The 17917-nt window shown below is 44.8% G+C and overlaps 1 protein-coding gene across 1 annotated transcript in view; it reads right to left on the reverse strand.

Moving 5' to 3' along the window:
- Positions 1-11483: 11483 nt before the first annotated feature.
- Positions 11484-17917, reverse strand: part of CCDC105 (coiled-coil domain containing 105) — a 12622-nt gene continuing 6188 nt past the window's right edge. Inside the window, exons 3-7 of the mRNA XM_006898348.1 lie at positions 13490-13688; positions 12480-12646; positions 12295-12390; positions 12092-12205; positions 11484-11732 (exon numbers count right to left, since the gene is read on the reverse strand). Coding sequence (XP_006898410.1) covers positions 11484-11732; positions 12092-12205; positions 12295-12390; positions 12480-12646; positions 13490-13688 — 825 coding nt within the window. The remainder of the gene's footprint in view (positions 11733-12091; positions 12206-12294; positions 12391-12479; positions 12647-13489; positions 13689-17917) is intronic.

Consider the following 17917-nt stretch of genomic DNA (forward strand, 5'->3'; position numbering starts at 1 on the left):
TGACTCATAGCTGACCCTTCAACAGGTCTATGTCTGTGAGTCACATGAGAGGAGGTTGTCCATCTCTCTCCCCAGGAGCCTCAGGTATATTTGAACTGCCGGAGAGACACAGCCTTTGGATTAGCAGCACACCACCTTGTGGACTCAGTCACCAGAGCTCCCCATCATACACTCACCTAACTGTGGAATTATAGACATTTGAGGGAGCAGATGACAGCCAAGCTAAATATTATGTCTTCCAGGCGACTTCTCAGCTAAGGATGGGCCACTCTCCTAGATTCTGGAACTGCCGGAAATTCTTGGCATTATTTTGTTTATCATAAAGACCTCCGACGATGACTTTCTTCTTGCTAGGTGTGTCTCTGTGTCTATTCTACTTTTTTTTGGAATCCTACAGATGCAGTCCTCAACATGCCCACTTGTCTGTGCCAAGACATTTGAAAGACAGCTGTCTGTACAACTGGCAGGAGGAGATCCATATTTGTGGCCATTAAAAAAAAGGGTTCTGCAACACAAGGTGGAAATTTTCAAATAATAGTATTAATATCACATGCAGGTAAATCTTGTTGAAGATGGTTTTAAATGGCTGGAGAAGTACTTAGACTTAGAACTACTAGAAATTCAAGCTGGATTCAGAGAGCCCATGGAATGAGGGATATCACTGTTTATATCAGATCTTGATTGAAAACAGAACGCCAGAAAGAGGTTTACTTGTGTTTTATTGACTATATCAAGGCATTCGACTGTGTGGGTCATAACAGGCTAAGGATAACATTGAGAAAAAGGAGAACTCCATAACCCCTAATTGGTTGTGGAATATGGGAAAGCTGTACAAGAACCAAACAAGGGAAATACTGCATGGTTAGAAACCTCCAGCAAAGATTTATGTTGCAGTTATATCCTTCCTCCATACTTATTAAACCTGCACACTGAGTAAACAATATAAGGAATTGAATAATATTAACAAGAATGTGGCATTGCTGGATCAAATGGTATTTCTATTTCCAGCTTTTTGAGAAAGCACTAAATTCCCTTCCTTAGTGGTCACACCATTATACACTCCCAACAGCACTGAATAAGGGTTTCAATCTCTCCACAACCTCGCCATCATTTATCTAGGGGACATCATGCTGAGTGAAATATCTCAGTCACAAAAGGACAACTACTGCATAGCACCACTGTTATAAAGCAGGTCTGACTTTGGGAGTTTGGAGGAGAAAAAGATAAGAGTGGCTAGATGATGACCATTGCATTGCAAAAGATGAAGGAAAGAACTGTTTAAAAGGAATATACAATTAGGCATTATACATATGACCACAGCCCAGAATAAGAGGTACATCATTGCAAAGAGGACTGGGAGTGGGAGACATAGGTAATTGAGCAACAATGAATGAATATTTTTAAAAAAGTGAACTCGGGGAGGGGGCAGTAAGGAATAATGAATGAATGCAATAATGAATGAATGAAAATCTAACTTCTCTGTAAATGTCTGTTAAAATAATAATTAAAATAAAATTTTATTTTAAAAAAGAAGAATGTGGCATTAGGATTGGAAGAAGAATCAGCAAAAACACAATATTACACAACTTTGCTTGCTGAAAGTGAAAAAGACTTGAAGCACTTACCAAAAAGATCAAACACTGCAGTCTTCAATATGAATTACATCTCAACATCAAGAAACAAAAATCCTCACAACTGGACCATCAAGCCATAAACAAAAATATATATGACTGAAGTTGTCAAGCATTTCATTTTACTTGGATCCACCACTAATAGCAGTTTTGTTTTTTAAAAAGAAGACATATTGCACTGGGAAAATCTTTGGCAAAGGATCTCTTTAAAGTGCAAGGATAAGGGTTTTAGTTTAAAGACTAAGGTGCTTTTGACCCAAATCATGATATTTTCAGTTGTTTTGCAATCACGTGAAAGTTGGACAATGAACAAAAAAGACAGAAGATTTGATGCCTTTGAATTGTTTTGTTAATGAAGAGTAGTAGTATACCTTGGGCTTCCAAAGGAACAAACACATCCACCTTGGAAGAAATGCAGCCAGTGTGCTCCTTAGAGACAAGTATAATTTGTTTTACTAACAGAGAATCAGTGAAGGAGGGAATGAACCTCGGTGAGATGGATTGTCACAGTGGCTCCAACAATGGGCGTAAGCATGGTGGAGGTGTGAGGGTGGTGCAGACACTGGCCAGCTTTTATTGGACATGAGGTCACTGTGAATCAGAGTCGAGGTAATGGCACCCACCACCTCCACCCTGTACTTACAGAAGCCATTCTACTTGACAATAGAGTCTTATGTTAACAAGATTGTACTTTTTATTGTTAGTTGTGTGGAGTAATTCTAACTCATGGTAACCCCCTGTGTTTTGGAGTAGAACTGTGCTCCAGCTGTCAAGGCTGTGACATTTGGGAAGCAGATAGTGAGGCTTATTCCCAAGGTGCTTTTGAGTGGGTTGGAATCACCAGCCTTTCATTTGGTAGTTGAGTGCCTAGCTGTTTGCGCCACCTAGTGACTCCTTTATTCTCCTCTTTTTAAAAAGTGACTAGATCAGAAAGCTGCACAATGACTAGGGATGATAGAAAGAAAATTGATGCCTTTGAGCTGTGGTGCTGGAGAAGAGTGTTGTATATACATACCATGGACTGCTAAGAGAATAAACAGATTCATCCTGGAGAGGGTGAAACCAGGCTGCTCCATGGAGGCAAGGATTCTGAAGCTTCATCTGATATACTTTGGGCATGTGGCCAAGAGGGACCAGTCCTTGGAGAGGGACATCATGCTTGGGAGAGTGGAGGGACGGCGCAGGAGAGAAAGACTCTTGATGAGATGGATTGACTCATGACTGGGATAATGGGGGTAGGTGAGTCAGAGACGATGAAGCTGACACAGGATAGAGCAGGGTTCAGAGCTGTTGTACATAGGGTCTCTATGAGTCACAAATGGCTTGACAGCACAGCAACAACAACAGATGTAATTAAGTTTACTACTCATTCTAGCCTAGTATCTTTATAGTAGAAAAATTTCCATTTCCAAAGAAGGTTATTTTTTTTATTTCTATTTTTCCCTTTTTAAAAATCTATTCATTTTAATGAAAGTTTACAGAGACTTACGGTTTTCATTCATTCATTGTTGAGCTTTTCTCCCTGACTACCCCCTCCCCCTCCAATTCACTCTTCTCTTTGAACAAAGAAGGTTAATTTTTAAAGGAACAGGAATTGTTAGGTATCATTTTGGGGAGAACACAGCTGATTCCATAACATGAGTGTTGTTTTAAGTTGCGACTGAGTTGACTATAACTCATAATGAACAGGGTAAAACATCGCCTGGTCCTGTGCTGTCTATCCTCATGGCTGTTGCTGTGTTTACGGATGTTCTTGGAACCACAGTGTCAATCCATTCCATGGAGGTCTTTGTTTTTCTCGGATCCCCTACTGCGGCAGATACAATGTCCTTTTTCCATGATTGGTCCTTTCCGATAATATGTCCAAGACTGGCTTATCATCCTCGCCTCTTAGGGGATAATTGTTGTTGTTGTTGTTATGTGCCATCGAGTCGCTTGCGACTCATAGCGACCCTATGTACAAGAGCTCTAAATGCTGTTCTATCCTGTGCCAACCTAGCCATCTCAAACGCACTTATTCCCCCCGCTCCAGTCACGGAATCGATCCATATCACCAAAGGTCTTCCTCTCCTTCGCTTCCCCTCCACTCTGCCAAACATGATGTCCATTTCCAAGGACCAGTCCCTCCTTGCAACATGCCCAAAATATGTCAGACGAAGCTTCAGAATCCTTGACTCCAGGGAATACTCTGGCTTCACCCTCTCCAGGACAAACCTGTTTGTTCTCCTAGCAGTCCATGGTATATTCAACACTCTTCTCCAGCACCACAGCTCAAAGGCATCAATTCTCTTTCTATCTACCCTATTCACTGTCCAACTCTCTGATGCATAGTACATAACTGCGAAGACTATAGCCCGGATCAGGCGTACCTTAGTCTCCAGCCTGACATCATTGCTCTTCAGTACTCTTGAGAGGTCCCTCACAGCCGACTTTCCCAATGCAATTCGTCTCCTGATTTCCTGGCTGCTGTTACCAAGAGCATTGACTGTGGAACCAAGTAAATTAAAACTGTTAACTATTTCAATCTCCTCACCATCCATGCTGATGCTGCCAATTGGCCCAGTGGTTAGAATCTTTGTTTTCTTGACATTTAGCTTCAGTCCATATAGGAGGCTGTAGTCCCTGATCTTCTGCAACAAGGTCCTCTTCAGTTTCAGCAAGCAGGGTTGTGTCATCTGCATAACGATAATACCACCAGAATACAGAAAAAAAAATATTCTGTTTCATAGAATGTCCCTCACATGACATTGAGTATGTTATCAGAAGGTCCATTCCTTGTACCTTCTGCTTGGAAAAACAAGAGGATCTGTGAAGGAGGGAATGAACCTCAATAATATGGATTACCATAGTGGCTCCAACGAGGAGCATTGCCTCACTTCCTTTCTTGTCTTGCACTTTGATGAAGCCGACTGGCATTTTGAAGAGGCCCCGGGAGAAGGGAATGGAGATCCCTGGTGCACAGCTGGTGAGGAACTGAATCCAACCATCATGTCACAGGTGGTCTTGGAAATAGCTCCTCCCCTGCTCCAGCCTTTATGTGAGGCCACATCTTCAAAGAGTTGTGGTTGTAGCCCTGTGAGAGACCCTAAAGCGGAAGTTCTGACCAGCAGAAAGTGCCTGCTCCCACCTTGATTCAGACTCATGGCAACTTAATGACAAACCAGAACACGATACTGCTTGATTCCGCATCGTCTTCACAACCGCCAGGATATTTGAGTCCATAACTGCAACTGCTGTGCCAGTTAATCTCACCGAGGGTCTACCTCACCTTTATTGGTCCCCCGCTTCACCAAACACGATGTCTTCCTCTTGCGATTTCTCTCTTCTGACGACATGTCCAAAACAAGTGAGATGGAAGGTGTTCTATTGTGACTCACAAAAGGTTTCATTGGCTGATTTTGGAAATAGAACTCCAGGTCTATAATCCCTAGCCTGTCTCGATCTAGATGTCTTTTCCACCATAGGTCACCTTGTTGGTATTTGAAATACTGGTGGTACAGTTTTGAGGAATACATTACACAGCAATCAATAGATAACTAAAGCAAGTTTATGTTTGTTTTTTAAATCGTGAAGGAGGAGATTGCTCATCCTTTCCCCAGGGAGCAGCTGATTAGAACCACGTATATTTGCACTGACAGCACAGTTTCTTGCTGCAGATCCATCCGAGTGCCCTTATGTTCTTTAAGACTTCCATAATAAAGTACCATAGACTGGATGGCTTAAAATAACAAGTATTTTCTCACAGTTCTAGAAGCTGGAAGTTCAAATTCAAGGTGTCAGCAGGACTACATACACTGAAAGTTCGGGGGAAGAATCTTCCAGTTTTGGGGGGTTCCTGGTATTCCGTGGCTTCTGGAAACATCACTCTGCTCTCCACGTTCACCTATATACATGAGTTTATCTTCTTTTGCTTTAACTCTTAGATACATTTCCCACCCACCCCCTCCCCAGAGGATTGTGACTCTTTGGTTTTATTTATCACCTATTCTTTTTTAAAAAATTATTCTTTTGTATGTGTACTGTCAAATTGAATCTGACTGGTACAGGAGGAGATTGCACCTCCTTCTCCAGCAAAGCATCTGATGGATTCGAACTGTGTACCTCTGGGATTGCAGTGCAGCTTCTTGCCACTAGGCCACCACAGTTCGCCTAATCACCTACTCGTAAAACAACAACAACAACAAAAAACCCAAAAAACCAACCAATTATACCTTCAGTAACCAGAGTTGAGGAATCTCTTTCATACATTTCTTATAAGGACACTTTTCATTGTATTTAGAGCTCACTCAGATAATTAAGTCTAAAATCAAGAAAGGAGGACTATATGCTTTTTCCATAGCTATTCAGTCAAAAGACAAATTGCTCTGGGGAAAGCTGGTGTCAGAGACCTCTCAAAAGTGCTGAAGAGCAATGGTGTCAGTCTGGAGATTAAGGTGTGCCTGATTCAGGCCATGGTCTTTGCAATTACTTGCTATGAATCAGAAAACTGGACAATAACCAAAAATAACTGAATAAGAATTGATTCCTTTGAGTCGTGGTGCTGGAGAAGAGTACTGAATGTACCATGGACTGCCAACAGAACAACTAACTCTGTCATGGAGAGGGTGAAACCAGGCTGCTCCTTGGAGGTAAGGATTCTGAAGCTTCATCTGAAATACTTTGGGCATGTGGTAAGGAGGGACCAGTCCTTGGAGAAGGACATCATCCTTGCAAGGGTGGAGGGACAGTGCAGGAGAGGAAGACCCTGGTTGGGATGTATTGACACAGTACCTGGGGTAATGGGGTAGGTGTGTTGGAGACTGTAAGACTAGCTCAGGATAAAGCATAGTTCAAACAAATTATTTGATAAGCTGAACTCTGTGAATAATTATGAGGTATCAGGATAAGAGGAAAACTCAACAACCTGTGTTATGCAGATGACACAACCTTGCTTGCTGAAAAAGAGGAAGACTTGAAGCATTTGCTTGCAGAAGATCAAAGAATACAGCCTTCAATAAGGATTACCTCTCAATATCAAGAAGGAAAAAATTATCACCCCTGGACTGATTGACAACATCATGATAGAGAAAAGACTGAAATTGTCAATTAGTGAAGAAGTTCTGTTGAGTCAGAATCGACCCAAAGTTACCGACCCTCCAGTGAGTTTTCAGAAGCAGTAAATCACACATGCGGAGATTGACCATTCTCTCAAGACGCACACAGGTGGACATAAACCTAGCTTTGAGATTGCAGTGCAGCTTCTTACCACTTAGGCCACCAGAGCTCCTGTTCAGCCTCTTCATGCCACCTCACTTCTGCTCTCTGTTGCCATCTACTGGCACTTTTTAGGACTGTAAGAAATTATTTTATTTGAAAGGAGAACTTTCTGCTTTGTTTCCCCACAAGAGGTAACTGATGAGGAGAATGGACAGTACGGAAAATTTCCTCTCACTTCTGCTGCTTGGGTTCAGAGAGTAAACTGCTTCTTTGGGAAGGGCCCCAGGAGAAAAGCTGGGGAATGGGTTTGGGGCGTGGTGAAAGTAGTGAGTGTCATTACGGGCAGAAAGTAGAGGAAGCTGGGATTGATCTAAGAGGCTGAGGACATAGGTGAGCTTTGATGGGTTCTGTTTAGAATGCAGGCTCTGTCGTCAGGAGCTCCACACTGCTTACTTTCTCTGTGCCTCAGTTTTCTCAGCAATAAATGGGGATAACAGCTCATGTGTGTTGCTCTTGTTGTTGTTAGGTGCCATCAAGTCAACTATGACTCGTGTTAACCCTGGGATCTGAGCCTTTGTCTATCTGGAGACATCCTCGTGATCTCTGCCATGTTCAAACACACTGTGGCAGTCACCATGTCAATCCATCCCATGAAGGGTCTTCCTCTTTTCCTAACCCTCTCCCTTTCCCAGCCTGATGTCTCCAAGGACTGGTCCCTTCTGAAAACATGCCCAAAGTAAAGCAAAGTTTAATCATCCTTGTTTCTAAGGAGCACTTCCTTCAAGACAGATTTGTTTGTTCTTTTGGAAGTCCACTGGATAATCAATAGTCTTTTGCCACACAACTCAAAGGCATCAATTCTTCATTCTTCTTTATTCATGGTCCAACTTTCAGATGCATAGGAAGCAATTGGAAAACACATATGTTGGGAACATGCTATGTGTGGGCACCACTCCACAGGCCTTAGGCATCCGAGCTCACCTATGCCCAAGACAATCTTTTGCTACCACCATTGTCTACATTTTACAGGCGGAGAGAGATCAACACCAGAAAAGGAACTTGTTTGAAAGTAGGAAGATGGGATTTGAACCTAGGCAACCTGGAGCCCAAATCTATCTTTTTTTTTCTTTTTTTAAATTTTTATTAAATTTTATTCATTTTCATGAACATTTACAGAGATTTGGGGTTTTCATTCATTCATTGTTGCACTATTTTCTCTAACCCTCCTCCCCAGTTTGTTCTTCTTTTTTTCCCCCATTGAAAGTCTGTTTTAATTGTCCAATTGCCACAGTGCTTGTCAAAGCCAGTTCTGATTAATCTCCTTTGTCAGTGTGTCCCACTCCTCCTTGAGAGAGACTTCACCCTGATTCATAAAGAAAAAGGGGACGGTGTATTCTCTTAGCTACTTCCTGCTGGAAAGGGACGCTGTAGGTTTCAGGGTCAAATCTATCTTTTCAAACTGTATCAGAGGACCATTGGTGTAAGGTAGTTCATGTTATGCAGATGACACAACTTTTCTTGCTGAAACTGAGGCGGACCTGAAGCGCTTGCTGCAGAAGGTCAAGGACTGTGGTCTTCAGTATGGATTGAAGCTCAACATCAAGAAAACAAAGATTCTCACCACTGGGCCAATTGGCAGCACCATGATGGATGGAGAAAGGATTAAGGTTGCTAACAATTACAGCTTACTCAGCTCCACAATCAACACTCTTGAAACCAGCAGTCAGGAAATCAAAAGAATTGCACTGGGAAAATCTGCTGTCAGGGATCTCTCCAGAGTTCTAAAGAGCAGCAGTGTCAGTCTAGAGACTAAGGTGTGCCTAATCCAGGCCATGGTCTTTGCATTACTTGTATCAGAGAGCTGGACAGTGACTAAAGAAGAATCAATGCATTTGAGTTGTGGTGCTGGAGAAGAGTTTTGAGCATATCATGGGCCACCAAGAAAACAAATAAGTTTGTCTTGGAGAGAGTGAAACCAAGTTTCTCTTTGGAGGCTAGGATTTTGAAGCTCCCTCATATACTTTGGGCATGTGGCCAGGAGGGACCACTCGCTCCTTGGAGAAAAACGTCATGCTCGGAAGGGTAGAGGGACAACACAGGAGAGGAAGACCCCAGATGAGATGGACTCACACAGTAACTGGGACAATGGGAGTTGCTGTGTCAGAATCAGTAAGATTGGCTCAGGACAGTGCAGACTTCAGAGTTGCTGTACATAGGGTCACTATGGGTCGCAGGTGATGCAACAGTACATAACAACAACAACAACAACAACACTTAGCCAGTTATTTTGACTTATATTTTGCCAATTCCTTCCGTGTACATATTGTATGTCAATTTGTGAGGCTAAAGATGGCTTAGAAGTCCTTGAGTGGGCCAAACATACTGTGCTTCTAAAGGTTGGTGGTTCATATCCACTAAAAGCACTTTGGAAGAGAAAGCTGGTCATCTTTTTTGATAAACAGCAAAGAGAACCTTATGGTTCTGCCTCTGAGTGACCCCTTGCACTACAGAGAACAAAACATTACCTGGTTCTGCACCTTCTATCCATGAACAGTTGTACCTTGGATCATTGACCAGTGTTCACAAGTAGGTCATCAGCCTTTTTTCCCTAGACCTACTTTGCCTGAACATTCTACTGAAACCTCTTTTTCACCACAGTAACACATAAGCCCTCTGTTGATGGAAACATAGTGGCTGCACAAGACCTAATGGCTAGGGAACTACACTCAGGTCTTCCACATTCTACTATTGAACCACCGAAACCAGAAAACCAAGTTCACCGTGGTTGATTCTGACTCACAGTCACAACCCGATGCTCCAGAGTAACACGGATCCACGAGGTTCTCTTGACTGTCATCTTTACAGAAGGAGATAACAGGACCTTTCTTTCAATAGTGCCTATCAGGAATTTGAACAACCAACCTTTAGGAGCACATGTTTGACCTACTCAAAGACCTCTGAATCACCATTATTCTCACAAAGGGACATACTGGAAGTGCCCTGAAAGCCTTGCAAAATATGAGGCTCCAAGAATTGAGAGAATACCAACTGAGGTTTTCCGGTAAAACAGATGTCTCTCTGTCTCTCTGGCCATGCTTACTTGTCTGTGCCAAGGAACGTGGAGGACAGCTACCTGATGACCCAAGTGGAAGAGATTCTTGTTTGTGCCCATTCCTGGAAAAAGATGATCCAACAGGATTTGGAAAGAAGCAAATAATATCATTAATGTCAAGAAATAAAATACTTCTGGAGATTATAGAATTTGTGTGCAGTACTACACTGACAAGAAATTGCTAAGAATTCGGGCTGGATTCTGAAGGGGTCACAGAATGGAAGATACTGTTGTTGCTGACATCAAATGGATCTTGGGAGAACACCAGAAAGCTGTTTACTTGTGTTTCATTGACTGTGTAAAGGCATTCAACTGTGAAGCTATCAATAAAGTATGGATAATAATTTCAGAACATTTAATTATGCAGGGAGCTCTGGTGGCACAGTCCATGGGCAGTGAGTCGCACTGCTCGTCCATAGGCTGTGCTTCTCTGGCAGCACTAATGTATCCGTGACTCTATGGAGAAAAAGATGGGCAATTTTTTCTCCTGCAGGTTATAGCTTTGGAAACATACTGAAGGGTCAGCTAGCTGTCAGTCAGTTCTGAATTGATGGAAATGACTTTGGAGTTGTTTAACTGTGCTTGTGTGGAACAGTCGTGGGAGCGGTTATTCAAGCAGAAAGGGGGGGGTACACTGCATGGTTCCAAATCAGGAAAGGTGTGCATCAGGGTTGTAGTTCTTCGCCATACCTATTCAATCTTTATGGTAAGCAAATAGTTCATGAAGAGGGACTATATAAAGAATGTTGCACCGGGAGTGGAGGAAGATTCTTCAATGACCTGCGTTATACAGATGACACAACCTAGATTGCAGAAAAGAATGAGGACTTGAAGCGCTTGCAGCAGCAGATCAAAGACTACAGTCTTCAGTATGGATTACATGTCAACATCAAGGGGGGAAAGTGGTCAAAACTGGATTAATAGGCAACACCATCAAAAAGGGAGAAAAGCTTGACATTGTCTCAAGGATTTAATTTTACTTGGATCCACAATCATTGTGGGCAGAAGCAACAGTCAAGAAATATTCCTTTAGGGGAACAAATCTGCTGCACTGAGTGCTCAAAAGTATCTTCAGGAACTGAGGTCTCTAAGTTTTGATGCTGGCAAAGAGTATTGGAAGTACCATGGAAAAAAGAGCAAACAAATCTCTCTTGTAGGAGGTGCAGACAGGGTGCTTTTTAGAGGCAAGGATGGTGAGACTCTCTCTCATACTTTTTGGGGCTTGTTATCAGGAGCCCAGTCCTTGAGGGAGGACATCATGCCTGGAAAAGTGAAGGTTAGGTAAGAGGAAGAGAGGGAGACCCTCAAGGAGATGGGTTGACACAGTGACCCCCACATTGTCATCACTCCACCCCAGTGGAGGCTGTGAAAATGATGCCACATTAGGCAAGATTTCCTTCTGGTCGCTAAGAGTCAGAATTAACCACCGATAACAGCAATGAGTGCATAATATCTTTTTGTTATCTTAAATAGTTAATATAATTCTACCATCCGACACTAGGGGAGAAGGGAGGTATCACTGGGGTAGGCTGAGGGTTCCCTTGTCACTGGAGGACGGTGCCAATCTCGGTGCGTGGAGGCGTCTTGGGTTCCCAGTCGTTCACCAGGCGCTGCGCCGCCTCGTAGGACACGTGCGGGTTCCGCTGGCGCTTACGCAGGCGCACCACGTTGTAATCCACTTCAAACCCTATCTTCTTGCAATTGAGGCTATGGCTGAGGTGCCTGTGTTCAGCCAAAAGATCGTTCAGGTTCTTCTCCACTTGCACGACGTGGCTGTGCAGCTTGTTGGCGCCCTACAGAGAGGGGCAAGGCAGTGCTGGGGAACGGGATGTGGGAGCCAAGACGGTGAACTTTCGCCAGACACACTTGGGCCAGGTGTGCTAGAAAAGCCCCTCCCCCCCAGTCAAGGAGGGGCCTGAGGGAGAAGCCTGGACGACCTGGGGTGTGGGGAGCGCACCTGGGTGAGGTGTGAATGTAGAAGGGCCAAATGAAAGGGCGAGGGTTGGAGAAGTTGTGAGGGAACTCACCAGAGTCAGAGGTGTGGATGATTAAAGATCTCACCCAGCCAAGAGTTAAAAGGGAGGTATCCAGGTGGGAAGTCTTACCTGGGCCAGTTGTTCTGGGAAAGGTGTCTTGTCAGGGAGGAGCTTACCTGGGTGAGGCGCGAGGCCTCGGGGAGTTGGGTGCCCACATGTCTCTGGTACACTCGAACCAAGGGTCTATCCAGCTTCTCTCGGGTCTCCAGGTGACATTTCAACAGGGGACCCTGGTGCAGCGTGGTGTGCGCAGCGGTAAGGCCCACCTGCCCAGACACGCCCCCGCCCCTCCCTGGAGCTCCACCCACTCCAAGATCACCTTGATGGAGCCAAGGGTGTTGTGCAGTTCTTGGCTGAATTTTGTGCACCGGTTGATGGTTCCCCTCATCAGTCCCATTGCCACGTTCATTTTGTGCTGGAGGCAATATAGGACAATATATTACAATCCCAGTTGGTACCCCTGGCGCTCTCCCTCCCACCTTCAAGCTTCCCCAGGCCACCCACGCTCAGCTCTTTGGTTTCGAGCATCTTCTGCCCCAGCGTGGCGCCCACACGATCGTTGATCTGCCGCTGTTGCTCTCGGACGTGCGCCTCGTTCTTGGCCATATCCTCCAAAGTGTCCTGGGACTCAGCCATCAATTGCTTGGCTTGCTGCAGCGCCTCCGCGCAATCTGGGGAAAAGGGAGACCATCTTCAGAACCTGGCTTTTGGCAATCTCCCTTCTTCTATTGTACCGGTGGTAGCGGGCCCTGGACAAGGGACAGAGGGCTGGGAGAAAGTCCAGAGGAGAGGCGTTAACAGGGCGAGAGTGAGTAGCGTTTTTAGAGTTTCCTTTAGAAGTAGAGGCAAGGCTTCTGGAGCAGGCACTAGATGGCATAAAAGATACTTCAGAAAAAAAAAAAAAAGATACTTCAGAGGACATTATGATGAGTGAAATATCTCAGTCACAAAAGGACAAATACTGTATGGTGCCACTGTTGTAGAATGGGACTGACATCAAGGTCGGGGTAAGACTGAGAAAAACTGGATTAATTATGTATACTGCATTGAAGCGGATGAGGGAGAGAACAGTTTAAAAGTAATATATTTTAGGGCACATTATGATTATCATAAGAGTAAGTAATGAGGGTTGCAGAGTGGATTATATTTGGGGTGGGGCTAGGGGTGGGAGGTGTGCGGGGAGGGGGGGGTGGATTGTGTACCAATGAAGGAGTTTTTTCTTTTGCTTTTCAAGGAGAAGAGAGAACTGGGGGTGGGGATGGGGTGGCCGGGGAGAAAAGTGCAACAATGAATGAATAGAAATCCAAAATCTCTGTAAATGTTCAGTGAAATGAATAAAATAAAATAAAAAGATACTCCGGAGTAGAAAGCAAGATTGGGCAGAGATACAAGCTAAAGTATGAGGGGAGGGACTCCTTTCAGCGCATTCCCTTTTAGTTAAGCTCCAGGAACAGCTGTGGGTGGGGGAGAGGTTCTTGAGTAACCAAAGGGTTAGGGAGTGGTGTGGGGGGTACCTGGAGTAAAGGAGCCCAAGGGGTCTGGAAGCTGAGTTTTCTGGCCCCGAGGGGAAGAGCTGAGTGGCCCTGAGAAGTCTGTAATTGACTGGTGGCAGCTGTAATCCAGAACCTTCTCAAGTGGCTGGTTCATAAAGTCCACAACTTGGAGTCGCTCCTCAACATAGTAGCCTAGAGTGTCCCGGCAGGAGGCCAGGGCCTGGTGGTGGGAAGGAGAGGGACCCAGAGGAGGCTGAGCTGGGCGGTGGAGAAGTGTCTGGGAGAGCTTTCCCAAATAGGGTCTTGCAACCTGGAGGCTGGGAAGCATTTCTGCCTCCAAATCAACACTCTGCACTTGCTTCAGAAGACAGAAAAGAGTTCTTTCCCAGGATAGCCTCCACCTCCTCACCCTCCCACTGATGCCTTGGGAGAGAGCAGCTGGATTTACTGACAACCTCCTCCCCTGGAGTGTGTTGGGGTTCTTCTCCTGGGACCCCCAGTAAAGCCTTCCCTCCTCAGTGTCCCCACTTGGAAAACAGAGACTCCCTCGTCATCCAGCCCCTTGTTCACTGCTGTCTAGTGGAAACTGACTCACAGCTGGTCCTCCATTGGCTTTCGGAGGCTGTGAATCATGTGGGAGGAGACTGCCCATCCTTCTCCCTTGGAACCTCTGGTGGGTTCCAACCAACAGAGACGTGAAGGCTTTGTGTTAGCAGTGCAGACCCCCATGGGCTACCCCACCCGAGGGGCTGCTAGTTAATTCATCATGTTGACTCTTACTCATGGAACCTTATGTGTGTCACAGAAGAACACTCATGGGGTTTTTAAGAACTGTCCTTTTGAAGCAGATCAATAGGGCTGTCTTCTTAGATGCTTCTGGGTGAACTTAACCTCCAACCTTTCACTTACCAGCTGACCCCAGGAACTATTTGTGTCACTCTTGTATTTCTCTTTTCTCCTATGCCAGTTCCTTCTCCTATGCCAGCCCCTTCTCCTATGCCAGCCTTCTCCTATGCCAGCCCCTTTGCTGCTCAACTGCATTCAAAGCTTAGCCCACTCCCAAACCCAGCCTCAGCGTCTCCTCTCAGTATCAGGAGATGCTCCAGTCAGTATCAGGACCCTTTATTGTCCTCAGAATCATCCCCTTCCTCCCTGGTTCTGCCTCACCTGGACCTTTCCGGCTTATGCAAATCCTTTACTATGGCTAGGCTGCCCTCTGGTGGACTAGACTCATGGTGACCTATGAACAACAGATCTGAAGTCTGCCCAGAGTTATGCCATCCTTACCAACTCAGACATGCTCAAGCCCATTGCGACAGTGACTATGGCAATCCATCTCAAGGGTCTTCCTCTCTTTCACTAATCCTCTTTCCCAGCATGATGTCTTTTTCCAAAGACTGGCATCTCCTGACAGCATCAGCATAATATGTGAGATGGAGTTTCACTGTCTTTGCCACAAAGGAGTACCTTGGCAGCACTTCCTGCAAGACCGACTGGTTATTTTGACAGTCCATGGTATATTCAATGCTCTTCTCCAACACCACAAAAGCATCAAATATCCTTTGGTCTTCCTTATTCTTTGTCCAACTTTCAGATGCATACAAAGCAGATGGAAATATGCCGTGGCTTGTATCTGGCACATCTAAGCTTTAAACTGACATCCTTCCTCTTTAGCACGTTGGAGAGATCCTCGGCAGCAGATTTCACCCAATGAAACACATCTTTTGATTTCTTGACTGCTGCTTCCATGTGGATTGTGGATCCACACAAAAGTAAATCATTGGCAACTTCAATAACTGGTTTTTGTCAAACATTTTTCTAGGTCGTATGGCCCTTGTGTGTCCACTTGCCATACAGAGGTAGCTTGTGGTTGCTGTGAAGGTGAACGTTGTAACACTGATGTGTCAGTTGTGATAACGGTTACTCATGTAACTCATGATAACAGTGGACAGTGTTTGGTGGAGCTCCCGGATTAAAGCAGCTTGGAAGCAGGAGTGGCATCCACTTCTGTAAAGAGCTTGCCTCTGGAAACCCTATGAAGCTGGAGAAAGGATGAAAGTCACACAAATGTTGAGGATTTCTGTTCATAGGGTTGCTGTGAGTTACCTATGACTCGACAGCACTTAACAACAACAGCAACATCATGAGGTTGCCTGTTGATCCACTGGTGAGGATTTCTGTTTTCTTGATGCTGAGATGTAATCTATACTGAAGGCTATCATCTTAGATCTTCAGCAGGTACCTCAAGTCTTTGTTTTCTGCCAGGCTGTGACATCTTCATAACACAGGTTATTGATGAATCTTCCTCCAATCATGATGTTACATTCTTCTTCACATGGTCCAGCTTCTTCACTGATTTGCCTACAGACTGACTCATTCACTCACTGCTGTAGAGTAAGAAGCAACTCATAGCTGACCCTCCAGCAGGTTTCTAGAGGCCATAAATAGCACGAGAGACTGCCTGCCTTTCTCCTGAGCAGCAGCTGGTGGATTTAAATGGCCTGCCATTGGGTTGGCACCACAACTACAGACCCACTAGGTCACCAGAATTCCCTGCAGATTGAGCAGTTATGGAGAAAGGCTACAACCCCCACCCCCACCTTTCCTGAGTCTCTCAGTGTTCCTTTGTTCTGCTCCGATAACTACTTCCTGATGCAAGTATAGGTTTTGCATGTTGTTTTGTACCGTCGCGTTGGAACCAACTCATAGTTGACCCTCTAGTGGGTTTTCAGAGGCAGCTAATCAAATGGGAGGAAATGGCCCGTCCTTTTCCTGCAGAGCAGCTGGTGGATTCGAACTGCATACCTTTGAGATTGCAGCACATCTTCTCACCACTCGGCCACCAGCGCTCCCTTCAGGTTTCACATGAGAACAATTAAAGCTCTGGGATTCCTTTCTTCTCAATGGTATCCATAAAAATTTTGCAGTATCCTTAATATTAACACTAGAGACTTAAATTTGCTCTTCAGGTCTTTCAGGTTGTTGCTATTAAGTGCCATCAAGTTTCCCACAACTCATAGAGACCCTATGTACAATAGCTCTGAGCCCAACCCTATCCTGAGCCAGTCTTATTGACTCCGACACACCTAATCCCATTGTTGTTTCAGCTTTAGAAATGTTAAATATGTTCTTCCCTTTTGGTATTCTATCTCCAGGTCTTTGCATATGTCAATATAATGCTTAGCTTTCTCTCCTGAGCTACTCTTTGAAATCTTCAGTTCACCTCTCTTTATAATTTCCCTCTTTCACTTTACCTTCTGTTGTTCAAGGCAAATTTTAAAGCCTCCTCTGATGTTTGTTTTGGCCTTTCCCCATCTTTTCAATGACCTTTTGCTTTTTAAAATGTATGCTGTACTTGATGTCATCCCATAATTCTTTGCTTGTTGGTGTTCAGTGCACCAAGTCTATTGTTGAGATGATTTTTACATTCAGATGGGATAAAACCATGGTCACATTTGGTTTTACATTCAGGTGGGATAAGATCCTGGTCATACTTTGGAGGAAAGAATTTGGCCACTGAAACCATCTATGTGTGCTCTGGTAAAGAAATTTTTGTTGCCAGACTGAGGGACACACAGTAAGAGACCGTCTCTAGCTGGGACAGAGAAAAGTGGAGCACATCTTACAATATAAAGAACTATATTCAAGAACAGAAAACCTGATCCACTGCTGTGCAGTCAATTCCACCTCCTAGCAACCCCATACTATTACAGCCATATAGCAGAGCCCTATAGGGTTTTCTTAGCTGAAGTTTTTACAAACCCAGAGCATCTTTGGGTTTTACTCCTAGGTGGGTTTGAACCTCTGACCTTTCAATTAGTTGTTGTCATGTGCCATCAAGTTGGTAATGGCTCATAGCTCTCGTGGTTCTTCAGAGAAAATTGGAGGAGAATGCTCATCTTTCTCCTGCACAGCAGCTGGTGGATTCAAACTGCCTGCCTTTGGGTTGGCAGTGCAACTCCTTACCACTAGCCCACTAGTTGTTGATGTGTACCATCGAGGCAGAACTGACACATAGCTGAACCCTCCACCAGGTTTTCTAAGGCAGTTTAGTTTAGGGAGGAGATTAGCCATCTTTCTCCTGCTACGCCACTCGAGCTACCTTGTTTTAAGTAGTAGGAGTAGTTGTTGTTGTTGTGTACTAGCGAGTTGGAACGGACCCATAGCTGACCCTCAAGTGAGTTTTCAGAGGCTGTGAATCACACTGGAGGAAATTGCCTATCTTTCTTGTGCAGATCACTGGTGGATTCGAACCACCTGCCTGTGGGTTAGCAGCACAGTTCCTACTACTTACTACACCACTAGAGCAAAACATTTGTCTCATTCAAGAACTTTAGGTCTAAGAAATCTGAGCTGAGCGCCGCCCAGTGGCGCCCCCGCCCGCCCCCCGCTCTCCCCCCCCACCCCGTGGCAACCCAGCCCTGCGTCCCGCCCCCTTGTCCTCCCCCC

The sequence above is a fragment of the Elephantulus edwardii genome, unplaced genomic scaffold (assembly GCF_000299155.1).
Source record: "Elephantulus edwardii isolate Elephantulus edwardi_28Jun2011 unplaced genomic scaffold, EleEdw1.0 scaffold00226, whole genome shotgun sequence".
NCBI classification, from domain to species: Eukaryota; Metazoa; Chordata; class Mammalia; order Macroscelidea; family Macroscelididae; genus Elephantulus; species Elephantulus edwardii.